At 43.1% G+C, this 27,713-nt stretch overlaps 1 protein-coding gene and 1 long non-coding RNA gene across 3 annotated transcripts; one reads left to right on the top strand and one right to left on the bottom strand.

Annotated features, from left to right (window-relative positions):
- Positions 1-586: 586 nt before the first annotated feature.
- On the bottom strand, positions 587-27,061 carry BCL2L14 (BCL2 like 14). Of its 2 annotated transcripts, none has more exons than XM_090043830.1 (6): positions 26,186-27,061; positions 12,495-12,938; positions 9,030-9,173; positions 4,672-4,739; positions 3,894-4,166; positions 587-3,203 (listed from the first exon to the last, which is right to left on the bottom strand). In XM_090043830.1, exons 2-6 carry the CDS (start codon positions 12,928-12,930, stop codon positions 3,162-3,164), a joined length of 963 nt encoding a protein of 320 aa, XP_089899956.1. In that variant the 5' UTR covers positions 12,931-12,938; positions 26,186-27,061; the 3' UTR covers positions 587-3,161. The 2 variants fall into 2 exon arrangements, with proteins under 2 accessions (XP_089899956.1, XP_089899955.1); XM_090043829.1 differs by having other exon boundaries at positions 26,174-27,060.
- On the top strand, positions 9,316-26,089 carry LOC149866520 (uncharacterized). Its single transcript, XR_016441913.1, has 5 exons — positions 9,316-9,339; positions 9,496-9,701; positions 20,696-20,893; positions 22,122-22,256; positions 23,171-26,089. It is a non-coding gene; the product is annotated as an uncharacterized LOC149866520 (long non-coding RNA).
- Positions 27,062-27,713: the final 652 nt, after the last annotated feature.

Here is a 27,713-nt window from a genome sequence, read left to right as displayed (position 1 = left end):
AGCAGCTGTGGAGCTCTGGCAGGAGCAGGGCTGACATGCCAGTGAGCACAGAGAAAGGGGGATTGCCACACCCTCCTCACCTCCCTCCTGGATCAATCCATGGGCTGGGGTCATAGATTACAAGTGGTAAAGCAAGTTAGCTCACTGGGAAAGCCCAGGAAGCTGTATGCTGTTGCAGGGCTGTCCCACTTCTAAGGGGCCAAATGTGCTGCATGCCCCCCCTCTTTCCCCACCTACAGGGTGTTGTTACCAGGCTTTAATAAAAAAAAAAAAAAAATTCTTGGCAAAAGCTATACCCATTTTTTAATCCTGGCTTTTGCAACTTTCAACATAGCATGGAGTTTAAGTGGGGGCTTGTTGCTATAACAAACAGCAGAATGCTGAGCTGGTTAAACATAAAAGGGACAGTCTTGCACTTAACAGCAGGGCCTTGGCTGTGAGAATACAAGGTCTCTATCCCCATCTTGAGATCTGTGGGTTCCTTTACAGTTCTCTGTATGGAATTAGAGATAAAAGTAAATGGGGAAAGAATTGGGGTAAATGCATGGTCAACCATGCATCCACTGCAACAATACAAGATACCAACAGAAAACTAAGTAGTTTTATTGCGCTGTTTTATTTGAGGCAGATAACAGACTGGACCGCCAATAGGATTTTGTCAATTAATTCTAGGTAATAGCAATATCAAGTTTCAATGGCATCAGTGTACAACTTTACATGCTATTCTTCCAGTGGGTCAAAGCCATCATCCTCAGCATAAGAAGGTTACCATGCATCCCTGAGATAAAAAGGAATAGGCTGCACTTCAAATGAAGTGATGTGGATGGCAAATGGAAGAACATTTAAATAAGAAACAGTTCACTTGGCTGCTTTTCCATATTGGACTCTAATGCTACGTAAGTAAGTAAGTAAGTCATCCCAGCTCAGCAGCACAGTGCAAAATAAAACACAGCTGAATATTGGTTTGGATGGCTAAGTTTTGACTGTTCCATCCAAGATCTGTGCTAATCCCAAAGTAGCACCAAACTAAAGAAAAGGCAGATGTGCAGGTAGGCCTGATGGTTACCTTGAAGCAATAAAACACACAACAAAAGGTCCATACCCTGCTTACCAACTAATGGGTAGTGAAACCAGGAAAATATAAGGTAAAATAAAATAAAATAAAGTATGGTTTCCAGTAGTCAGAATCCAGCCAACTTGCAAAAGTTTATGTACTACAAAGCTGGTCTTTAGCTAAAACATATAGTGGATTAGAGACAAGTGTAGGACATTTACCATGGAGTTGTACTTTTTTTGCTTTAGTGTTGAAGCCTGGTTCACTATGCCTGTTTCATGAATCAACTGAGTTAATAGTGCAAAAAAAAAAAAAAAAATTTACTTTGCAACACCAGTGTTCAGTAGACAAAATGACTGACATTCTGTCAGCCAGTCAGACATAGCACAGAAACAGGAAGCTTCAGTAGTCTAATACTGAGAACCAAATCCTTAGCTGGTATGATGAGGTAGACGTGGCTCAGCCACGGCAGTTGAGGATCTGGCTTTGTGAAACGGTCAGTGTATCTTGATTTGAAACTATTATGGCTTCCCCTTTACATTTACAATCTAGTTTTGCCCCTGCTTGTAGCACTAGACACTCATTGTAATATAGAAGGATTGTCACAGTCTAGTTTCCTATACAGAAGATGCCATGAGAAGGGGCAAAAAGGGAGATAGAAACATGGCTGGATATTTTCAGAGCATTTCAAACATCTAGGATTAGGAAATGTAGGTATGAATCCTAACTTACGGAAAGTGACTAGCTATTGTAGGTACCCAATTTGATATACATTAGACAACCTGATTTTCAGAGGAGAAATGCTACCATTTTTGGCATCCCGCATAAATCACTAGTCACTTAAGATATAAAAGTTAGGCTATAGCTCACCTGACTTCTGGTGTACATTTGAAATGCTCATCAAAAATTTGCCTCTACTGCTCTCCTTATGTCACTATCTCCTGCCTTATCAATATACTCTCAGGGAGAGCAGCCAGTGTTTGTTACGTACCATAATTTCACAGTTAATTAGAAAGTTAGTTTTGCCTCCTATCAGTCCTCACTCACTCTTAAAGACCAACATATTTAACAAAGAATTGAGAGTGGTCTAATTTCATTCAGATTAATTTTTAATACATTGTTGCCTTCATCTAATGGTTACCAATGTTTCTCCTGACCCTAATGAAAGGACACCCAAGTCTTTTCACCAAGTGTAACCATTTACAGATGGAGTCACTTACTAGGGAGAGAAAGAAATTTTATAACTTCACCTAAGGATCTAAATTCCTCCTTTTTCCAATTAAACAAATATCAGCCAAATGGGCTACAAATCAAATAGCAATATTGGGAACAGTTTCCCTGGCAGATGGCTCTCTTTTAAATGCTACAACAAATAGTTGTCTTTATTGGTCAGAGGACAGTTTTAACTTTCCTTAACTTCGCCCTTCTGAGAGTTTTCTGTTAGCCAAATTAATGCTTATGAGAATAATGTATATTATATGCATGGGGGGTAGTAAATTATAACAGAGAGGCTAAGTTAGAAATGCTCATACAAGTTGATCTTTCTAGGGGTGAACATTGAGAACAGAGCTAAAGGTCTGAAGAGAATAGGTCTTCTCACTATGAAAGCCCTTCAACTGAAATCACTGGGACCTTTCACTCCAAATGGAGAGAGTCCACAGCCATGCATGCACAAACAGCAGCTAAATGTGATTCAGAGTGGTGTGATAACAGCACAAAAGCACTATCAGCATCTAACATTACAACTTCTATAGCAAAGCTGGTCCCATTTCCATAATCTGTTCATGATTGCATATTTTAATGATGTGTCCATGGAAATATTGGGAAGCAACTCTGCTAACCCACACCCCCCAAAAAACCAAACATCCCACCAGAATTCACATTAACGAAGCTAAAATGTTGCATTTCCTGTATGGTATGAGGTGTCTGTTCGTCACAAGAAAGGCAGCAAGTCTTGTTTTCATACACACTAGAGAATATTTCTGCATCACGTGGCTTGAAGAACAATCCTATCCCCAGGTTTGAGGAAGGTCAAAGTTTCTCTCTCTCTCTCTCAATTCACTTTTAGGTTGGATTAGCTGCCAAAGCTCCGAAGAATGAATCAAATTTATTCTACTTCTTCCTCATTCAGCAATTCCAAAGCCTTTTCCTGTAAGAGAAGAAAAGAATCTGGATAAATGAAGTGCCTATAACCCCTGCAGCCATTTGAGATGCTCCCAATGTGCTTCAGTGCAAAGGATGCCTCTACTGCTGAGCAACAAGTCCTCCTGACTGAAGGAGATGCATAGCTTATAGTGACAACCCCCTGCTCTACAGAACACAGAAAGGCAAGCAGTGAGGGACTTGCAGTCAAATTCAGGCAACTGAGATACTTGGACCAATATCTCATCAAGGGAAACATCTTGGTAAGAGGATTAGCCTAGGAAAACTTTGCAAAAATGGCTTCTGATGAAGGATGTGAAGGAAGCCAAATACTCCTTTGCACTGTCAAAGTGGAAACATGTTCCTACTATAAATGGCAGCATGGAAGGTGGTGGGGGAACTTGAGATCAAGAGGAACTAAGAGACATAGTATGTTGTGATGTGCATCATAAGGGTTCAAGATCACATCATAGGATGAAGGATTATAGATGCACAGATCCTGATGTACTCTCGGGCTCACAAGTAGGTGCTCATTACGTTATGTAATTTCATACCTGTCTACTCATGCCCTCTAACTGATAGTTAACTCACAGAATTTTCTAACTGTTTTCAGCATAGGAAATGAATAGCTTATAAATATGTTATTTTCCAATCCTAGGGGGAGGGGAGAAAAAAAAAACCAAACAACAACTCATACCCATCCACCATGGTTTTGAATCCATGGGCTAAAATGTTCTTTGAGGTACTTTGATCCAAACCCCAGGACCAGATTCATAGGATGGTTGTCCACAGCTGTAAATCTAGTTGCGACTTCTAGTGCAAAAGCAACTTTAGTGTATTGGATCTTGTCTTCATCCTCTTTTATAGAATCCATTGGGACATCCTCCAAGAACTGATCAGTGACTTTTTTGAAAAAGGCATAGGAGAACATATCCATGACACGCTGATGGAAAGTCCTGTCCTGTTCCAACTGAAAATAAGAATAAAGAATAGTCAGTTCAAGCTAGACCAATGAACATAATGGGGTTTCACTGGGCGGTGGGGGGCTTGGAAATGTAGAGTTCACATTAGTGTTTCCTGGAAATATGCCATCAACACTATCTATAGAATGCAGTTCAAGAAAAGCAAATATGCCTGGCACATTTCTCTACAAACCTGTACTTCTAGGTTTAGGGGACAGTTCTGCCAATTTACTCAAGACAGTTGTATGAATAATCTTCTTTGAAATCAGTGGGACTTGCGTTGGAAAAAACTCTATGCATGATTATGCATGTAGGGAGATAATTACACTGTGTATGTTTATCCCACTGATTCTAGGGTGTGACATGGTAGGCCTTCACGGGAGACAGAAACCCTACCACCCTTGCCACTCACTATGGGAGCTATCAGAGATTCATAGGTTCAGTAATGGAAAATCTTATGCTCCACTCTAACTGATAGACTCAGGATTGGTATGTTAAAAATGAAATGTTTACCTTTGTCACCAGTTCATCTCCTGATTTTCTTAACAAATCAACAATTGCTTCTATTATCTTTTCTTCATCTATTAAAGGAAGAAATAAAAAAAAAGACACAGTTTATTCCAGCAGAATACAAGTAATGGCATGTCCACATGAGACATTTACTGCACAGTTGACTAATTAGCTCTGCATTAAATGTCTTGGTGTCTACACATGCGACCCTATTAGGGCTCACAAAACTAAAACTGTAGCAAGGTAGTATTTATAAATAAAAAGTACTACCCTGCTGCAGAGTATTTTGTGTGCAGTAGCACACATGGAGATGCTGTCCCGTCTGCCTGGGACACAGGCTGCTTCAGTGTGGGGCTAGCTGGCAGGCAGCTCCAGTGCTGAAACACCCTTTTGCCTCAGCCAGCCCCTCTGTAGCACATAGAGCCCAGTCAGAGCAGCCCTGGGCTGGCAGGCTGACCCCCAGGTTCTCTGCCACTCTGGGCTGCTCCAACTAGGCTCTACATGCTGTACATGAATAACTTCTAGATCAATATGTTCTGGAGTTTATTCTTGCATATTAATCACATGTGTGGACATGCCCACAGACTTCAAGGAATTACTTTGGAGTCTACAACAAACAAGTGATCAAGTGATTCCCGTGTTTCTGACTTGAGTCAAACAGAATTATACAATGACAGCTCTGCAGCCAGACCCTAAGCAGGTGCTGAGAAAAGAGTCTGGAATAAGAGATGTTCTTTTTTACCGAGCGGTCCATCTCTCCACAATTTAGCTCTAGTGAGGATGTGAGAAGGAGTTAGGGACTGGGTCTTACTCTCTCTACAAACCCTATCCTCTTTGAGGAAGAGAACGACCAGAGTACTTGAACTCCAAGGATCCCTAAACCTTCAGTTTAGGAACAACATCTGCTAGGCACTGCTTATTATGGAGGGTTTGCTTGACAAAAAAAACCAAACACAACAAAACAACCAATCAATATGCTAAATGTCTGGGGTGAGGAAAATGAACTTCTTACAGAGACCATAGAAAAAACAAAGTGATCCTGCTTTATAGCATAGCCAATGGGCTCTGCAATCAGTGCAGTTACATTGGAGATAGAGGCACCAACTCTAGCAGAAGCAGTGTGACCCAGGTGATAGGACACTAGCCTTGGAATCAAAGGCCAATGGTTCTTTTCTTGACTGACCCCAGCCTGTTGTGACCTCTTTCTGCCTCTGTTTCTCCTCCCACCCTCTCCCTGTCAGGTTGTATTAGATTTTAAAGGTCAATATTATATATTTGTATAGCAATGGTACTTGGAGGTCCCAACTGAGCTACAGGTCCTGCTATGCTAGCCAAATGATGGTAACATTCCTCAGGCCCCCAGGAATCTCTTCATTGTTTCAAATTTGAGGAATAAAATTAGTGGAAACTTAGTAGCAATTCCTTGCCACCAGCATCCTAGATTTCAGCTGGTATGCTACCATTGTTCTTGGATTCCTTGATGGCATGCCACACTTCTTTTAGGATAGGAAGATTGGGAAGGGATGTCCCTTCAGGGTGTTGAGGGACAGATTCAATAGTGGCATCTGTTACAGTCAACTCCTGGTTCACTAGTGCCTAAGAGTGCTCTTTCCATTTGGCTTGGATAGATTAATTGTCTTTGAGGAGTGTTAACTCATCCTGCAAATCGCAGGAAAGTAGAATCATAGGCAGTTGAACCACAGATGGCTTTCATTGCCTGGAAAAAGCTACATGTATGTCATGTTTGTCAGCATACAGCAGGATCTCCTTGGCTTTATCTTGCCACCACTCATTTTTGATTCTCATATCTTCCTTTCAGCTTCAGCACTGAGGAGCTGATATATCTGCTTCTGCTGAGATGGTGCCAAACAGAATGAGCCCTTCTCTTCTGGTCAAGTAGGGCTTGGATCGTCTCATCGAACCCATCTTGGTGTTGATGGGTGGTATAGCCAGTGGATTCAGCACAGGCCATATGGATGGTGATTTTAAACCTCTTCTGGAGTTCTTCAACGTTGCCTTCGTTTGTGGATGGGGCAGACAGCTTTTCATGGAGACACTATTGGGAGAACCTTACAGACCTTTGGGTCTTGAAGAGATTTGGTGTTGAGTCCTTCACATTGTTTTTGGTGTTTTGGAGAAAGTCAGATATTCATAATGGATCTGACAAGACAGCAATCTGTCCACCAGTCATCGGTTCCTCACATGGCTCATATGATATGGACATCCATTTGATCATGGGCTTTAATAATAACAACAGTCAAGGAGGTGCCAGTGCAACATTGCGACTATCTTCAAGAAAGGAGATGCCTAAGAGATGCATAGACTCTCTTTTCTTCAAGAAAGTGTGTGTGTAGGAACTATCAAGGTATCACCCTCCTTTCCATGGCAGGGTAAATCCTTGCCTGCATCCCCTGAACAGTCTTCTACTTGTTGCTGAGGAAGTCCTGCCAGAATCTGTGTGGTTTCAGACCATCCTGTGGGGCAACTGACATGATCTTTGTTGCCTGGCAGATCCAAGAAAAGTGTTGGGAACAACCTCAGGACTTGTATATGGCCTTCGTTGACTTTACTAAGGCCTTTGATTCCATAAATCATGAAGCCTTGTGGAAAGTACTAGCCAAACCTGGATATCCTGAAAAGTATATCAAGGTCCTGAGGCTCCTCCACCACCAGATGACTGCAACCGGTATTGGAGGAGCCTCAGGACTATGAACATGAGCCTGCAATGCGATGCTACGGCTTCTAAAGATGAACATGAGCCTGCAATGTGATGCTGCAGCTACTAAAGTGACCAAAACGCTGGCTTGCATCCATAGATGCTTCTCAGGCAAATCCCAGGATGTCATTCTCCCCTTGTACTTGGCTTTGGTGATGCCATAGCTGGAGTACTGCATCCAGTTTTGTGCTCCACAATTCAAAAAGGATGTGGAGAAGCTTGAGAGAGTCCAGAGAAGAGCCATGTGCATGATCAGAAGGTCAGGAAAACAGAGCCATGGTGCTCTTTAGCCTGGAAAAGAGCAGGCTCAGGGGTGATCTGATGGCCACCTATAAGTTTATCAGGGGTAACCACCAGTATCTGGGGGAACATTTGTTCACCAGAGCGCCCCAAGGGATGACGGGGTCGATTGGTCATAAACTACTTCAAGACTGTTTCAGGCTGGACATAAGGAAGAATTGCTTTACTGTCTGAGCCCCCAACGTCTGGAACAGTCTGCCATCGGAGGTGGTTCAAGCACCTACATTGAACACCTTCAAGAGCAAATTGGATGCTTACCTTGCTGGGATCCTATGACCCCAGCTGACTTCCTGCCCTTTGGGCAGGGGGCTGGACTCGATGATCTCCCGAGGTCCCTTCCAGCCCTAATGTCTATGAAATCTATGAACTGCTATGAGGCAGATCAGAGACAGATCCATTTGTCATCCAAACTGGGCTCAAGCAAGGATGTATCCTCGCTCCAACTCTGTTCTCCAGTTTTCTGGATTCTCCAGTCATCTTGGTTTGTATTAAGGACTGCCTTCTTTCTGGAATTAACACCAAGTCCTGAATGGATGGAGGGCTCTTCAATCCGAGTTGTTTTGTTTGGAGGATGAAACAACCGTTCTTGACCTTAAATATGTCAGTGACTGAGCCACCCTTGTGTGCACTGAAGAAAGATGCCTGACTCAACTCCCAAAACAAGTGCTCTACTCTCAGCTTAGTAATGGCCTGAGATGACAGTGGCCAGAGGAAATCCTACAAAGTTCACATCGAAGTCATACCCCAAGAAAATGAATGTCGCCATCAAAAAGTTGGGAAGAGCTGGCTGCTGACCGACCCCAATAATGCTGCATCCTCAATCAAGTGGCAGCCTGTTTCAATGTGAAGCACCTTGCCCTCAAAGCAGAGAAGAGACAGTGAAGGATGGAAAAGGAGAGGAAACCCACACTTGTACTCTCCCCTGAGGAAAGACCAGCATCTTCTGCAGATTAACCTGTGGCAGGATTGGACTCAAGTTATCTCAAGACCCATCAATGAGCCATGGGAGAGGTCATCCTTAAATTGAGGGACTGTCAATGGCTAGTCAACCACAGTAAGATTGCTACTTAACATGCATATGGTACCCATAAAAAGGAACCCTAAACTCAGCTGGGGATTCTGGGGCCTGTTGCAACACAAATAATTAACAATAGTGCCAGGAGAGGTTTCTAAAGTGGGAACAATGAAGCAAAACCCAGAAAAAATAAAACTAAATTCAGCTCCTCATGAGTGGTGACTCCCCATCAACAACTAATCATACCAGCTGGAAGGGGCGGTGTGACCATGTATCCTCATGCTCGGAGAGAGATACTGTGTAGACCACAGTGGACCTTCTCAGTCTTACCTTTTTCAGTGCCGTTCCCATCTTCTTCTAGGCTTGGAGTATCCACTAGTGTTCTGAATGCCACTCCTGAGGAATCTGATGGTGATTTGGAACAAACTATCTTGACAAGTCTGTCTGCAACATGGTTGATGGTCTCTGCCCTAGCTGGGAGGAGAGAGAGAAAGAAAAGAAGAGCCACCTCCTTGTTAGGCCCTCAAAGCAGTTGAGTCAAGATTCTACCTGTTGTGCCCACAGTTGCCCTATGGTGGAGAAAGCTGAAGTCCAGTGATAGATTTTGCTATTGTTCAGAGTCGCATGGATAATTTTGAAGGTGCACCACACCCCCACAATGCTCCCCAAACTCTTATAGCCACGCCCCCAATTAGAGGCCATGCAAAAACTGGTCTTGATGTAATGAATGGGTCATGCCCAGCTTTATGAAATATACCTGTAATATGTTATAACAATCTCTCCCTCCTTTCTCCAGACTGGGCCCAAACTTGAGAAACCAAATGAGTTTCAGTTCAGAGCCTGTCTACATCAGCATGGAGCCATACATGCCTTATGTGACTAGACATTGCTGTGGACAAGTGCAACAACAGGGTTCTTTGGCCCAGCAGTTCGCCTTGCTTACCTACAGCAGCCAAGACTTCATCCAGGACCTTCCTGAGCTGCAGGCATCAGCTCAGACAGGTGAGCCAGACTGGTACTGCATGCTAGCTAAGTGAGGAGGAATAGCTGCTGTCACAAGAGAGCAATTTCCAGCAGCAACTCATTTTGCATTTAGCCCTGATCAACCAGATGGCAGTTCCTGTGTTACCAGCAGACAGTGTGTGTGTACAATTTACATAGGACCTCTATTGTGGAGTGCCTTGGTTAATAACAACCACTTTCACACCTTGTCCTGGATGACCCAGCACTGATTGGAGTTTTATAAACACTTTGTCTGGGAGTTGCTGGGTGGTCAGCACCTTTCCAAACAACAAAAACAAGCCAAGTTTTCCATGACTTAAATATGAAATTAGGTACCCAATTCTGGAAAAAATTCAGTCCAAGGATTCATCCATTCAGCTGTGAGCTGGCAAACTCTAGGACTGACATGCCAGTGATTTCAAAAAGCATGCTCCATTTCTGTAGAATGCCTGAGCCAGGAATTCTCAACCAAGGTGTTGCAAAATATTAACATTGTTAGGTATGTAAATACCTGCACATAATTCACAAGATAAACGCAGAGATTTCAAACAGGAATCCAGAGTTTCAAAATTTCCTGACCTGTTGCGGTTTTTCCTGAGTTTTTCACCACAGAAAAATTGCTGTTATTTTTCCATAGTTAAAAGAGGGGTGAAAACAAAGAGCTGGCACATTCTGAAGGGTGCTTTGAGTCTAATAAGAGTGAGAACCATTGCCTTAAACACGCATTAAATGCCTTAGGCTTTGGCTCAGCAATCTGCTCAAACATAACCAGCTTGAATTCTGGGCCCAACACTTCCTTCAAGGAAAGCCTTTCCAAATGATATTTTTAGTTGGGGTCATACTGCCACCTTCTGGCGAACTATAACAGTACAGTAAAAGGAGCATCACGTTTTTAAAGCAGAAAAGCCAAACAATTTGTCTCAATGTCTAGGAAGGAAGTAAAAAAAAAAAAAAAAAAAGGCACGTGCAGGTAGACAAGTGGCAACTAGAGATTATTCAGGTTGGTGCCACTTATTCCTGACAAGAGGGATAGGAGGGAGGGATATAGGCAGAGAATTCAACTGGAAGATGCTAGGAGGTCTGACATCTGGGGGAGTTGCTGGTTGGGAGCTGCTTCAAGGTGTTTAGGAGAATTTAGACGATATCCAAGAACAATATCTTGGATACATAACTTCTATATTATCTTACTTGTGCCAAACCAGTGTGGAAATTTTACAGAACATCCTATTACCATTTCTCAACTCTCGTATTTCAGAGCAAAAAACTAGTTCTCCAGGGAGACATGGTGGAATCAACACAACACCTTATAGAAAGGTATGGGGATCTTTGGATTTTGAAGATGCAATAAATTATGGATAATAATGAACCAAGAAAGGCCCCCTGAATCTGAAGGCTGACATGGGCAAACAGATCTCTTGCTTATTGTGCAGCCAAGAATAGGCCAGCCACTTCTGCAGCAGGGTTTCCCCCTCCCAGTAACCTTTGTAGGTACAGGACCCTTTGCTGAGGGGCAATCCATGTCCCACTCCTCTCTGTGGTTCCATGGAGATTGTCTCAGAATCTACCCGTCTTAGATTGTTATCGTCCCTTGCCTCCTCACTAAGGGACTCTTCAAAGGGATTCTGCAGTGGAGGACCTGTAGTGGGAGACCTGTGTGGGAGAAGTGAGGGAAGACTTGGAACAAAGCTACATTTGAGCCAACATGCCAGGGCACAGGGCATGCTAAGAATGCAGAAAGGATCGAAACGTGGTGCACGCATGCATTGCCTTAGCTCTGCAGATGGACAGAGCCCATGAATAAGCCTTCTGTCATTCTTGAGTGTTGATGAAGGGAAGAATCCCTCCCCTGTGAGAAGACCTTCACAGTCCTTTCTTTCTGGTCTTACACAGGACTGGTAGTCCTACTATTGGGTTGTTTTACATTGGTGTTCATTACATCCTGTGGCCAGGTATCAGAGATATTGCACCAGCACTTGGAAAACCAGATCTGTATAGCTGTTTTATTGTGGCAGGATAGTCATGGGCAGCAAGATGAGTTCACAGTATAAAGAAGCATGAATCTACCATACGTGAAAGGAGGTAAATGGCAGTGAGGATGGTCAAGCAATTGTTTCCTAGTTAAGAAAACTAAAACAGCTAGCATAAAATGCATTAAAACAAATACGGGGAAAAAAACTTAGAGGCTGACCAGTCAACAAAAGGAGAGAAACAGAAACCAAGTGGGTAGAGGGGAATGAACTAGCAAGAGCATTCAGGCAGTCAGAGGCAGATTAAGGGGAGGTGCACTGGTGCACTTGCACCCCTCTTTGATTCCTGCTCCATCCAAAGTTTAAAGCCAACAGCCTAGTAGTGGCACCAGCATTTCTATTCAGGCAGCAGTAAGAGAGTCACTAGATTTCATGGCTCATTAAAATCTGATTCCTTCTAAACTCTTCATTCCACAGGTGTTAATGACCCTCTTCTTTTTAATGGTCTTGATGTTCCATTAATCAAGCTAGTTTGCCTACTGCAATTCTGCTGTCTATTAGCTGCTCCTACTAATGTACCTCCTATTTCACAGTCTTGCAGGCTGTTTCTAACTCATTCCAATAAAGTTTTGTTCATTTTTGCATCAATTTAAAAAATTTTAAAATTGAATAGTATCACCCTAGGCCCCTAGTAAAGCTTCTAGTTTATTTTTAACTGGAAAAAAGTGTGTTGTGTTCTATGTGATGATGCACCACCTCACCATCTGCACACTTCCCCCCCGCCACTCCCTTTTTCAAAATCCTATATTCTCTCATGGGCACTCACCTTCTGGCCCTGGAGAAGCACCAGCACTCCCACCGGCTGTTGCTGTACTTAAGGTCAGTCCATTCATATCATCTTGGTTGGCAGATGGCTGCTGGAGGCCCTCTTCTGTCTCTCTTCTCAAACAGGAAGGGAGAAGCCGGCATTTCCAGGTAGATGTTTTTGACCTTCTTTTTTTATTTAGGGTAGTGGGCTTTTTGTCCTTGATGGACACCTTGTGGCTTTTCTTGGTCTTATGAGCTTGAGGAACATTTTCCATTTCTCCTTGGTCTTGGGGAAATCCTCTTTCTGTCTTTACCCCCTTTTCCAGAAGTTGCTTGTATTTGCTAGCGGACAATCGCCGTTGGGCAAAGGCCAATACAACCTTGTATTCCATGCTGCCTTCATCTTCATCTTCCAGAGGGATTTCTTCCATGCTGACATCAGTGGGTGAACTCATCCTTTCCCCTGCAAAGACATTCCTTGTTAGTAGCTTAGGGGACAGACTGCTTTAATTAATACCAAATGGCATCTGGTTAAAATATCAGGGCATTTTTTTTTAAAGAATGCAATATTAGACATGTGTGTGTGACTTAAAGTAATAACAGACCTGTGGAAGAAGCCATCCTGTGGTGGGAATTATTATAGTATATTTCCTGTCCTGTTGCGTTTAAAAGGGTTTTGATTATCCTAGTTTAGTTCTTCAAAAATTGTTTAGTATAAGAGATGGTTGTAATAGACTTTTTTCCTTTAAGACATATTATTGTTCATATATTGATTCAAGTGTATGTTGTGCCTTGCAACTGGAACTTTTAATAAGCAGAATCACATACATGCACATACACTTTGAAAGTACAGTCGTGGCATTCACTTCACGCTGGCAAACAGGAAAGCTCCCTTGTGGAGGACACCAAGATAACGGTTTCTGAATATGCTAACCAATCAGTTCTCCCACAGCATCTCAAGAAAACAAGGGTGTCAGTTGAGGGTCTCAGCTGCCTGCACACCAATGCCAGGAGCCTGGGGAACAAGAAGGAGGAGCTAGCCCTCCTGCTCTCTAGTGGGCAATATGACCTGGTAGGGGTCATGGAGACCTGGTGGGACTCCTCACATGAGTGGAGTGTAGTCATAGAGGGCTACACCCTGCACAGAAGGGATAGTAGGGAGAAAAGGCGGAGGGGTAGAGCTCTGAGAGAGAGCAGTACACCTCTCTGGAGGCTGACATTGGCTCCAAAGATAAGCAGCTCGAAACCCTCTGGGTCAAGTTATGGGGCGGGGTGAGAGAGACCTAACTGTGGGCATTCACTACAGGCCACCAAAGCAAGGGGAGGAGCTGGATCTGGATTTCTCTTGAGAACTGACAGAGGCCATGGGTGCAAAGGGCTTGGTTGTCATGGGTGACTTCAATTACCCAGACAGACTGGGAGGAGCACTTGGCTAAGTCAGATCATTCACACAGTTTCCTGACTGATCGAGGAGTTCTTCCTGACCTGGAAAGTACAAGAGCCAACCAGAGGCAATGCTCTCCTGGACCTGGTGTTGGCTTTAACACTGAGGGTAACCTGGGCAACAGCGACCATGAAATTATCAGGTTTGCTGTCCGCCACAAGGTCGACAAATCAACCAGCAGGATTGAAGTCCTGGACTTCAAGAATGCCGACTTCGACAGGCTCAGAGCATTAGTAGGGGAGGTGATGAGGGACCGACCGGGAAGAGAAGGCAAATGGGGTCCATGAAGAGTGGCCATTGCTCAAGGACATGATCCTCGAAGCACAAAAGAAAACCAGTCCTGCAAAGAGGAAAAGCTAGGAGGAGGACTGGCAAGCCCTCCTGGCTTAATAGGAACATTACAGTCCTCTTAAAAAAGAAAAGAACCACCCCCCCAAAAGCATGTGTACACAAAGTGGAAGCTAGGCCCTCAAGGAGGACTATACTTTAGTGGCCAGCACTTGTAGGGAAATGATCAGGAGAGCCAAGGCAGCCACTGAGTTTAGGTTAGCCACAGGAGCCAAGGACAATAAGAAGTCCTTCTTTAGGTATGTAGGCAACAGAAGGAAAACAAATGGAAGTGTGGGTCCCTGCTTAACACCTCAGGACAGCTGGTAACTGACATTCAGGAAAAAACCAAACTCCTGAATGCCCACTTTGTTTCAGGATTTAACCAAACTGTGGGGAAAGTCAAATGAGATAAGGCTCATCGGGGGCATGCCGGGACTGTCAGTCTCCCCACTGTGTATGCTGAGCGGGTGCAATACCAACTAGAAAAGCTAGACATCTATAAGTTAGCAGGACTAGATGGATTCCGTCTGAGAGAGCTGAAGAAGCTGGCTGAGGTCATCACAGATACCCTGGCAAAGCTCTTTCAGAATTGGTGGCGCACAGGGGAAATCCTTGATGACTGGAAGAGGGCCAACATTGTGCCCATCTTTAAGAAGGTGAGGAGGGAGGATCCAGGCAACTATAGGCCAATCAGCCTAACCTCCATCCCAGGGAATATCCTGGAAAAGCTCATTAAAAAAAATCCATGTGCAGTATGCTCGTGGAAGGTAAGATTCTGAATGACAGCCAGCACAGCTTTGTTGTGGGTAGGTCTTGTCTTACCAATCTCCTCTTCTACGACCAGGTCTCGTACCACCTGGCCATGGGAGACATTATATACCTAGACTTCTAAAAGGCTTTTGATCTAGTATCCCATGATATCCTTGTGGGAAAACTGGAAGATTGTGGGCTTAGCTGCTTGATGGTTCAGTGGGTGGGAAACTGGCTACAGGATAGGACCCAGAGAGTTCTCATGAATGGATCTGTGTTGTTCCAGTGCAAAATGGCCAGTGGTATTCCCCAGGGGTCCATGCTTGGACCGGTGCTTTTCAACATCTTTATCAATGATTTGGATGAGGGAGTGAAAAGCTCGCTGGCCAAGTTTGTGCATGACACCAAGTTATAGGGAGTGTGGCCATGCCAGAAGATAGGTTGCTGATACATGCAGACCTAGACAGGCTCGAGAGTTGGGCAGACCAGAACCAGACAAAGTTTAACACTTCCAACTATAAAGGGGCTCTGTCTGGGGGCAAACAACCCTCAACATACATACAGGCTCGGAGGCGACGGCCTGACCTGTACCACAGCTGAAAGGGACCTGGGGTAATGATTGACCACCACATAAATACGAGCCATCAGTGTGATCTGGTGGCCAGCAGGGCAAACAACATGCTGACATACATCAACTGATGCATCTCATGTAAAACTAAGGAAGTGATACTTCTGCTGTACTCAGTGCTGGTGAGACCGCAGTTGGAGTATTGTGTCCGGTTCTGATTGCTGCACTTCAGTAAGGATGTGGAAAAGCTTGAGAGGGTCCAGAGAAGTGCATCAGGAGCTCAGTGAACAGCTGTTCACCAGGGCACTCCTGGGGAAGACCAGGACCAATGGATACAAACTCCTGGAAGGCTGCTTCAGGCTTAATACCAGAAAAACCTCCTTCACAGTTAGGATGTCCAGACTGTGGAATAAATGACCTCCAGAGGTGGTACAGTCACCTATCCTGGAGGTTTTCAAGAGGAGACTGGACAGTCACCTCACTGAGGTCACTTGACCCCAGTTGTCTTTCTGCCTAGAGCAGGGGGGGCTGGATCTGATGATCTGCAAGGTCCCGTCCAGCCCCTAACAATCTATGAACAAGTAGAATAGAATGTGGCTGTTATTGCTGGGATGTGTCTTGGGACCAGGCAGGTTTTTAGGAGTATTTTGAGGAAATGGAAAAAAGACCTTGAAAGATGCCAAACAGTGAGGCTGTTCCAAACACGAGTGGCATTACAATAAGCTTAGAGATAGGCCATACTAGATGACACAGGCAATATTCAGGGAGGATGCTTGGGTATATTAAAGAAAATAGGAAAGGGGGTTACAGTTTTATAAGGTCCTCAAAGATCTGCCAGGAGAAGACATTTCAGTTACTGAAGGCACAGTATGGAAGAGCGCATTCTCTAGTCCACTGTCAGCAAAAATGAAATGTACAGTGAAACCCAAGACAGATGATACCTAACCAGAAAAAAAAAGTTCTGTTCTCCTATCTTACAGGGAGAGTTTCCCAGCCCTCTGCTATGCTTGGGGGTTATACTCCATCACACACACAGTAATTACTGTCTGTGACATACAAGGCAATTCTATCAATAGGCCCCAAATTTCCTTTCTAATTCCATGATAGCTTAAATCAGGGTTATACTGATTAAATATACTACATAATTCCCCACAAAACATGCAAGAACAGTATAGATTTTCTGGCTTGAGCAGATTTCCAAATTTTACAGGTTCCATTGTAGACAGGTTTTAATTTCCCTGCAATCCAGACTGGATTCCATCAATTTAGAGTTCAGTAGAGTTGAACAGATTGCTGTCATTAAACCTTGTATTTTTAAATGTAAATTTTATGCCATTTTGCAGTTTTACTGAAATCCCCACTTCTTAATTCAGTCCCTGGGTGCCCGAGACAGAAATCAAATGAAAGATTCCTGCACTCTCAGAGCTGCAGAGGTTTGAAAATGGAATCTGAGGGTTGGAAAGAAGCATATAGTGACCACATTAATTTTTTTTTTTTTAATTCTGTGATTAAATCCTATGATTTTTAAGGCAGCATCCTGAGTTAGAAAGATAGAACTGCTGTCACATGTCCTCAGTTGGGGACCTGGTGCTCCATCAGTCACACACTGCCCTCCTATTCCCCGATCCATTACAGTTTACCATGATACAATCTTTTAACTTGAAAAGACTTCCTCATTTGTGCTTTACATTAACTTAATTTCCCTTCTAACTGCTATAAGCAACAAATCTCTTGAAAGAAAGAGGCCAAAATACAATGGAACAGTTGCTCTCTAGATAACAGATTAAGCAGGATTGTGGTACACGTTTGCTATGGCCTTTGGGCATTTTAGTAGAAAGTTGGAGACAAAGGGAGGTTCTTGCTTGTGTGGCCACTCCTACTTCTGAAGGCACCATATGACAACATTACATAGTCCTGTAAATTCTTAGTATGCAGGCAGGCTTTTACGCTTGGAAAAAATGCTGCTCTTGTATTGTGGTTCTTCTTGCCTACGGCACACCTAAAGCTTGCTTCCTGCTTTAAATCTTGTTACTTACAGTCAAATCTTGACAAGAAGCTGCTTCTTGGCAGCTGGGTATTTGCATGAAAGCAAAAATTAGCTGTGTGCTGCTTGCAGTTACCTCCATTCAACCATGAGCATATACAAACCTAAATAAAGTTACCCAGTAGTGTAATAAGCAGGGGGTGACTAGGGCACTAGCTCCAGGAGCCCAATTAGGAGGGGGTGCAAGAGTGGCAGCTGTTGCCAGCCACGTAACACCTACCACCTATTTATTTTCCACGGGGAAGGAAAACGCCAAACCTTCAGACATCCAATTATACTCCACAGAAGAGAAACAGATACTAGATTCACACACACGTAAAAGCAAACAGATTACAGTTTTCTGCCTGGCTTTCATGCTGGCATTTGGATATTGTGTTGATCTAACAGGAGCGTTATTGATCCTGTATTTGGATAGGATTTACAAACAGGTGCCCAGCTAGGGAATTCAATAGGAGATGTTTAACTTCTTTAGGCTTCTTTTTTAATATCTTTTCCTAGAAACACAAACTATCTGAGTATGTGCCTGGCAACTTAATACTGAAATACATTAGTTTTATTTCTGTTTTTAATACTGCTATTTTGAAGGAGGGGGAGAAGAAAGTCAAGCTAATAACCCCAAAGCAAGGTAGCCTGAGATTAGTTACTTACTCTGAAGATAGACTATTGTGCCATTCATTAATTTCACCCACAGCCTTTAAAATTGTTACCTTGGCTATTTAGGGGTTGTTCTTTAGGTGATATAAATTATCACAGGCCTCCTGAAATCAATAAAGCTAGGCTGACTTACCCCATCTGATATAGCCCTAAACATCTACCCTGGTAGGATATACCTCATTCTGTCTGGGAGAGGGAAAGGGAAGGGAACTCAGTGGTTGGGTCACCGCTCAGGATGCTGTACAGAAAGCCCAGTACACAGCAGGTATTCTTCCTCCCTGATTGAGACAGACAGTAACTCCTTTCACACATTAGGAAAAAAAAAGGGAACCATCAGCCTCTTTGTCCTTCTGTGTGGGGGCAGGCAATGTTGGGGGTGAAGGACTGACAAGATTGGGGAAATCATCTGTAGCAAGATGCTGCTTTGTCTCTAGCAAATCACTGATCACAAGACTTGTATTAACTACAGTGACAAGTTCATGCTATTATTTTTGATAACATTCTTGTTGTTATTGAACTTTCTGGGGACTTTAACTTGGTCCCTAGGGCTGGTTCCCTAGTCAGCCTCCCCACCCTTTAGCTATACTGTTGCATATAAAGGAAAAAGTGCTTTCACATTATGATAGATTTTGAAGGCAAAACACACCCAAGGTTGCAAAAATGCCTAACAGTCTAGGCCTAGAATCAGACAAATGTGACTGTTAAACATTTGGTTGAAAACTATTTTGCAAATACACAGTTGCCGCTACTCCCCCCCAGACTGTGGACAGATATTAAAGCTTGCCTTCCATTCTATTTTTCAGAAGGGAAAAATGTGTTTCAGCCATTGCTTTGGGAAATTTCTAGAGTCTGGGAAACCACTGGAATCTTTTCAAGTCCAAAGAGAGCTCAGCAGTACATAAGAATATATGCAGAAATGAAAAGCTGCTGAAAAAAGTAAAGTGGAAAGAATTTGGTTGGGTTGTGGAAGAGGAAAAAAGGAGGAAGTGTAGGATACATGCCCTGGCTAGGAAGGAAAAAGAAGGAAACAGCACATATACATTTCCCACATTTGTTCAAATCAGTAAGTCATTGGACTGAGCCTGTGTGTGGTTTCCTAGGCTTGCCCAAAATAGTAAGTCACCTGACTTCTCCCACTTCATTAGGCATACAGATCCACACAGAGCCTCTCTGAATTTCCGTAGTCATTGTGGGTTCAGGGTAGAAACTAATTGCACATGCATGGTTTCCTTTTCTTAAAGTATGATACTGTTTAAGACAATTTCTACTAGCACATTCTAAAAGGTAAAAATGCATAGAGCAAACTGTTCCCCGCTGCCCTTCCAAACAGGATTTTTGCTTGAGGTTTATTTCAGTTAATTTCACTTTAATGGGGGAGGTGGAGGGAATATGAAAGAGTCTGAACATAAAACTGTTTACTGGGCATAAATGAGGCAGTTGAAAATAGGAAGAGAAAGGTCACTAGTCTCCATCTACAAGAAGTAGCCATTTGGTCAAACTCCTCAGCAGTAGGCAGGCAGACTCATAAAATACATTATACACCAACTTAAGTACACCACAAACCTAAGTGTATTTGACAAGCAATTTAGAATTGAGTTCTTAGAACAAGGGCCACAACTGAAACTGAAGGCCCATCAGGAAGATAAGCCTGCTAAGCACCAGCTGAACTAAGTGGAAAGGAGGATCTTGAAACTGAAAATACATCTAAAAATTAAGGAATGAATACAAGAAAATTGCAAGAGAATCTAAAATGAGGGAGAAAAAGGAGAAAGAGGCAAGCACAAGGCCCTGGGTTTCCAGTTACTCTGCTCTTGCCCTTTGCACTCAGGGATCTGGTTATTCTGCCCCCATCGCGTGTGCTAGAGCAGTCCAGGGGCTGCTCCAATTTAAAACATGTTTAGACCTCTACAATGCAGGAAATAGTCATAAGGCTGTACTCTCTGGATGTACACTTTTCCCTGCTCCTTCTCCAAATCATATATTCCTGTCTTATCCTTTTCACCTTCTACATGGAAGCAGGGCTGGATTAACCCTTTAGCGGGCCATAGGCAAACAAGCTACGCACTAGGACCGTGCAAAGCTTTGGTAGCCGGTTCAATTCAGAGGAGATTAGGCCCAGTTTGGCAGCTGAATCTCTGAACCTGAATCTAAATCAGGAGACCAATTGGAAGCCTCCAAATCAACTTGGAAAAGATTCAGCCCAATATGGAGATTCAGCCATACACTAAACAGGTAGCAAGCCTCAAGGATGCTGGAAACAGCTGCCTCCAGCTGGTAAGTCTGTTGTGGTGGGTGGAGGGGGGAGAGAAGGGGCATGGGGGTGTCCATGCACCACTGTTTTTCACGTGCGTGGTCAACATGTATGTTTTGTATGAGTATCATTTTTGGTTGGTGGAAGATTACAAGAGACCCAGTTTCATTTGTATCCAGGTGGTTCACAGCTGTTTGCAAGATGAAGACAAGTCGCTGGGCTGTTTCCTGTAGCTTTTACTTCAAAGGGTGCTGCTTCACCGATCAGTTGGAACTATGTGCAAAAGTGGCCCCTTTGACGTCAAAGCACCTGGGGCACTTCTGTGGTGCGGTGCAGCTGTTCTGTATACCACCTGCTGATTTGCAAACTCCCATCAGGTAAGAAATTTAACCTTGTGATGCATCTGGGTTTTACTCCCCCTCCCCCCCCCCACCCCTTTTTTTTTTTCCTTTCATAGATATGGTTTAAAGTCCAGGGGTACAATAAAGGCACTTTGCTGGGGTTCAAATGCTGACATGCTGTACACCAGCAAAGTATTCTTGGTGGGGACAAAAGTAGCCAGAGCTTTGCACCAGGATAGTAAGAAAACCCTAATGAGCAAAACAGGCTCTCTTGATAAACAGAGTTTTCCAAGTATGACTGCATCTGCTGTTGGAGCTTCTGCCAGCATGGCTAGGTTTGTTATGGAATCACAGCTCTTTATGGCAGCCCAAGCATATAGGATAAACCTGATCTAGCTGCTCTCAAGTGCCATGGTACCCTGGGGTTTCATGAGATCCTTTGAAGGGTTCTACACTGTTAGGTGTGCAAACACCTACGCATAATTCAAAGTAAACCCAGAAATTACATGTAGGAATCTACAGCACCAAAAACTGACCTGTTGTGGTCTTCGAGTTCTTTGCAACAGAAGAATTATTCTATTTTTTTTTCTGTAGTCAAAACATGAGTGAAAGCTAAGAGCTGGCATTTTCAAAGGGTTTTCTTGGATATAAAAATATTGAGAACCATTGAACTGAAGAGTGCAAGGAAGAACATTTCTAGTTCACTCTAGGCATGCCAAATACTGCAGATGGCAGGAAAGGGAACTAAATTAAGGTCTTAGCAGATACTGAAAAGAGGAAAGAGCCTGCAAGTCCCATGATATACAGGGCTTTTCCTCCTGCTCTAAGCCCTAGCTGCTATTATTGGAAGATTGTGTCAGACGCTCCACTTCTAGTAGAACTTCTAGTACTTATGGCTTCAGATAAAAAAATTTGATAAAGTAATGCAAGGATGACAATCAGAAACAAACACCCCGTGAAATAGAGTTTCAGTTAAAAATATCAGGATTTAATCCAATTTTATGGTATTAGTGACTTGACTTGATTTCTGTAGGCTGAAGTTAGGTGAAGTAATGTGTGGGATTTGAGATTTGTATTATTGCCTCCTTAATCTGTTGTGAGAGAAGAACACAATATTTTAACTTCCCTGAAGATAAGGTTGTTTGGGGGGTTTTTTTTCAGAGAAAAAGCACCTTTCTTTTTCTCAAATTTATGTTCCTTACATCTATTTGCAGTATGGTATACCACTTTCAGTCACCAACTGAAGTGAGGCCTTGTGTTCTAGATACCGTCTGGACCTTTTGGCTAGGGACAGAAGTTACACAAACCGGTATAAGTGATCAGAAACCGGCTCAAAAATCTGTAACACAGAAGTTCAGTGCATATAAACCACTTTCAAAATGGCTGAAACTGGTTTAAGGTAAGTCTGATACCACATCTAGGTTTAACTGATTTAGGTTAAATTAATTTATTGAACTTCCGTCCCAGATCCCTTCCAGATTCAAGTTCTCCGCCCCCTGGATGCTTTGCACCTCCCCTGCAAGCCCCTCCCTCAGAGGGTGGGCTAGCTAGCTTTGGTCCAGGCTGTCTGCTCCAGCCCAGCAGGAAGACATGCTCTAGCAACCTCCCTGGTTCCTGGCCTGGGCCACTGCAGGCATGTGGCTGCATTTCTGGAATCAAAAAAATGAATGTCTGTTTGCCTACTTATCAGATCAATCTATGCAGCTTGGATTAACCTGTGAAGATTAAATCAATTCAGCCTTGGGCTTTTTGACTGTCTGTATTTAGCCTTTGGGTTCATTTTCAGTGTATAGTTAACATGAGTTATAATTTGAGTGTTGCCTCTAAGTCAGCTTCTGCCTCCACACAAAAAGAAAAGGACCTCTCTACTTGCCCAACAACTCCTCTTTGCTGGCCTCATACCTTTGTGCTAGCAGGTGATCAGACACCCTTGGCTCTACAGTTGGATCTGGACAATGGGGGCTTCTTGTGAGCCAGATTCAGACCCGTCACCAGAAATGGGGTGAGCTTTAGTGGCATTAAACTACCACAAGCTCCTAAGCTATTTCAGCTCAGGGATCTGCAGGGATTAATACTGCCATTGCTCACCCTGCTGCCACCAACGTGCCCCCTCAGCAGGGTTCTGTACCTTGGAATTGGGTGGCAGCCCCCCCCCCAATTCTGAGCCCCTCCAGAAGCCTCAAAGGCTGGAGGACAGCTCCTCAGGTCATATATCTGACACTCCTGGGAACCATTCTTCTGTGCAGACACGGGCTACATGACTGGCTGCTGTTAGTTCTTCAATACCCTCTGACAGTTTTGCCTTGCCTCTAGAAAGGACAAACATTTTCCCAGAATCCACTGTGGAACTTCATAGAACAGCTTGGCTAACTGCAGTAGCAGAGAGAACCAGCAGGTATGCGTCCCTGGAAGGATTTGAACCCCACATGCATGACAATTGAACCAGTGCTGACCAGTAGTTTGAATGTCATTTTGCAATTGTGTCCACTCTCCTTTGAGTGACCTCAAAGCTGGTCTCTCAAGGTCAGCTAACTCTATAGTGGTGTCAGACCCAGAGTGAGAGACAATGGTCTCTCCCTAAAGAGTTTACAGATTAAACAGGACAAATAAAGGATGTGAGAGAAGGCAGAGATCTAAAAAACGTGATTGATGGATTTTAAAAAAAGTCAAATTTCCAGTTGCGCTAGTTATCAGGCCATGTGTGAACCTTGACTAACTTATTCTGAAATTAATTTTGAAAGAGAAAGACTTAAAAGGCAGTACATAAAAAAGACGCAAGAAGTAATGATAAAAATTGCCCTGGGAGACATATGCCGGGCCTTTCTTTGCCCATCTCCTTTCATGGACACAGGTACATTGCCTGAAGTAAGAGAACACAGAACTGGGCAAAGTTCCTCAATGAGAGGCCTTGCGATTGTCAGAATTCCCTTCAGAAAAACCTCTTACGAGTTTCTCTACTCTATATATTATTTTGCCCCCCCCATATACAAGCATCCCTCCTAGCTGAGGCAAGCTAGAGACAGCACAACCATGTGTCACTATTATCTAAGCAATCCCTTTTATTCATGGTTTAAAAAAAAAAACAACAACAAAACTCCCAGTGAGTAGTCAGTCTCTAACTAGGGTGTTATGAGAATTGCTGACTCATGAGCAGCATATACATATCTAAATTTTACAGGTCAAAAGGTGTAATTATTTGTATTGGGGGAGTGACGATAGTTATATAAACCTGTGTGTGGACATAATGAGCCTGATATGAATCTGTCCTATGCTGTTTTCATTTTGAAAACCTGCTGTACAATAATAAAAGGTATACCAGTGTACATAGGTGTACTTGTTTGAAAGTGTTTTCACACTACCATAGCTGTACTGATTTAGCCAGCGCTTAAAATAGTACCACTATTTTGTGCATAACTAAGCCAACAGGTAAAGGTTTAATTTCACTCATTACTGACATATAGAATTCCCTCTGTTCTGTACTGGAACACAGCAACATTTTAGGTCCAAGGGTTTTGGAAAACTTATTTAAATCAGTCAAAAGGAAAGTATTATTAAGCAAATATAGATTGTCCACAGGCCAGGAAGATTAAACATTCATATCTATATGTAAAGTGCTTTTGGAAATTTAATGACCCTTGTTGAGAAAGGGCTACAAGATCAGATGCAGCCTCTGTTTCTAGTATTAGTCCCTGGTAAGTCATGCCTGCATTTGTCCAGGAACAAAAAATATTCCAGAATTGGCATGTACATGTATCACCCTTCTGATCGGGACTTAGTGAGCAGTTGAATGTTGTGCTGCTTTTTCCTCATTGTTTCAGTTATGCAATCCTGGAACTGTACAGGTGTACTTTGCAATATCCCAAGATAAAGCGTTACTATGTCCTATCCAGGAACGGGTTTTTGATTTATTTCAGGACAATGAATAAGGGTTGCATTTGTCCTGGGATAAATGTGATATCTGTTTGCTGCCCCATAGATTTCAGTGCGAGTGGCTACAAGCTCATGTTTAGAGTGTTCTATGCTGGTGTCTATGATTGATTCAGAGACAAGAAAATGAAAAGGAGAAGGCAGTGAAATATCAGTGTTATGTATTTGTAAACACTCAAGTTTCTTCTGATCAAGGGAGGATGAATTGCTCAGGCAAGTACTAGGCAGCAAGAAGAACAGAAGCAGAATGTTGGCACCTTTGTCCAATACTGCAGACCAGAAAGTTCCTGCTTGGCAGATGCCAGACTTTGCTTGGAGCCTCCCTGTTTGACTTGCAGGCTTCCTGGACACCTGCAGCTCCACACCAACTGTGCGCCCAGAACAGCTTCTCTTTGCAACTCTGATTCAGGCACACTTCAGAGAGGTTGGAGTTCAACCTCACCCCTATACTCAGTGAGCATGTCTACAAGTGTGCTTTAATGCACAGTAGCTTATTTTACTGAGCATTAAAGGCCCATGTAAAAACCTGTGCGATTACACTAATGTGCAGTAAAATAGGCTACTGCACATAGCATTGCTTAAAACCTCTGTGCATTTGTTACTGTGCATTAAGGCAGGCTAATGAGCATTTGTTTAGTACCTCACATTGGAGGTACTAAATTTAATGTGCATTAGAACAAAGTGCCTTAATGTATGTGTAGATGTGCCCAGTGTTTCCTATTGACTTTGTCTATGTGACTTCTTGCACAGCTTCCAAGTTTCTTGGATTACCCTGCTGAGGCATCTTACTCCTCCTATACATTGAATTGGGAGACAAAGTGCCCCGTCTCCTGGTTTTGGATTCCATTCTGGGTTCAGCACCTAAAAGTTAGGCGTTGGTGCCTTTTCTAAGCCTTCTTTTTTGGAGTTGGCCCTTCCGGCTCATGTTGCCTGGCTTTTGAGAGCTGACAGTTTCACAGCACAAATATGGTGGATCTGTTGTCCATTTTGGATGAATTCATGAGGCAAATTTTCTTAAGATCAGATAAAAGTTCTAGTTCCAAGAGGTCAGTGCAGCACTTTGCCTCATTCCAGTAGATAAATAGAGCTATTCTAAAAAACACACCAGTAATATCTTAAAAGCTTTCTAGGAGCTCTCAATTCTAAATCCCAGGGGGAGATCAACTGTTCCCATCTAGCCCCGTCATTTTTTTAAGCAACAGGCAACAAGGTAATTCATATATGAATGTAAGTTCTGTTTAGAGGAGTGAATCATCTCTTCCATTTTGTTAAAGTTGAAATTAAGTTCAAATACACACTGCTTCAGTTATCCATACAATGAGATACATACTAATGCAATCCACCAGAAAGTCGATAGTAAAAGTTCAGAATTAAATGTTTTTAGCTTACTTTTGTTTTTACCTTCCACTCCAGTTGCACCAAGCTTTAAAGTCTCCCTCTGAGCACTTCTTTCTTTCCCCCCTGATTTGTTAGGACGAGGCCAATCTTCTATGTGTCCTTTCAAAAAGAGAAGGCAAAAGTTAAAAAAAAAAGCCTTTAGAGACTCTTGTCCAAGTAGTTTGCTTGCAAGTCAGCAGAGTTGCCCGTCAGACAGAGAGAGCCTGTCGCTTCCTTATAAGATCTGCTATGCTTTATAAAGATAAAGGGGTGGGGCAAATTGCCTAGCCACATGACTAAACTGGAAGAGTCTAACAGTGTAGGGAAAGGGGAAAAAAAAAACCAAACAAACTTTTGTAGCACCTATTGTGTGCTACAAGGCAAACATAAGTATACTTCATCAAGATGCAAAGCATGTAACTCATTCTACCCCTTTTTCTTTTTGTCATATGGATGTTATGTTAAGCCACAATGTTGAAACAAGCACTTTGGCTTTCTTAGGTGTTTGGATAATAATCAGATCCCTTCCTTCATATGGAGTAAAATAATAGTTTCATATCTCAATGTTCTGATTTTTTTTTCCCCCCAAAAAGGCATAGAAAGCATCCGTTAAGCACTAGCAGGATTCTCAAACTGATGACACAGCATTATTATAATTAGATATTTTCTACACAGCTGCTATAATACTTAGACCAAAAGCTGTAATCCAGCTGCAGGGACATGGCTAGTTGCCAAGGACAACAATAGGTTTTAAAAACTGTGGTTGTCACCAAAGCAGGTGTCTACTGCTTGGTAACTGCTCATCCCCTGCTTGTGAAAGACCCTGGGTTGATAAAAACAGAATGACCACCTGGCATTTACCCACAGAACAAGACCATGGTAGGAGATTTTCTTGCACTTCCTTCAAATGCATCTCCACTTTAGGAACAGGAGGTTTCAGTCTGTGCTCTCAGCCAAAAATCATGGCAAGGGGTGTAGGGTTTGTGGCTGGATTTTGGTGAAAGCAGGGCTTCCATGTTCTTATAGGGGATGTCAACCCTCTAAAGTCTTTCACCACAAACAGTGCATTTCCAGGGAACAAATGGTTCTTGTACTCACTCACATGCACTCAAGGCTATCTTATAGTTTCATACTTGTAAGGGGCGGGAAGGGACCTTACAGATCATCAGGTTCAGCCCTCCTGAACATGTGCAGGAAAGACTGACCCCAGCAAGATGGGCTACAAGATACTTTTTAAAGATTGCCAGGGTGAGTGACTACCACCCCTGGGGGGGGGCAGCCTGTTCCAAACCTTCAGCACTCAACTTGTAAAGAAGTTTTTCAGTTTATGCCCATTATTTCTTGTCCTCCCCTGGGGGGCTTTAGTGAATAGATGCTTCCCCAGGCCCCAATATGTGCCGCATTATACTTGTAGGCTGCCATCAAGTCCCCTCTGAGTCTTCTCTTCTCCAGGCTGAACAATCCCAGTCTTTCAGCCTCCATTCACATGATCTGGTCTCTAGGCCTCTGATCATGTGCATGGCCCTCCTTTGGACTTTGAGGTTGGGGGGCT

The sequence above is a fragment of the Crocodylus siamensis genome, chromosome 4 (genome assembly GCF_052110815.1).
Source record: "Crocodylus siamensis isolate JL-2025a chromosome 4, ASM5211081v1, whole genome shotgun sequence".
In the NCBI taxonomy this organism is placed as follows: Eukaryota; Metazoa; Chordata; order Crocodylia; family Crocodylidae; genus Crocodylus; species Crocodylus siamensis.
This window is presented reverse-complemented; position numbering and strand designations above follow the sequence as displayed.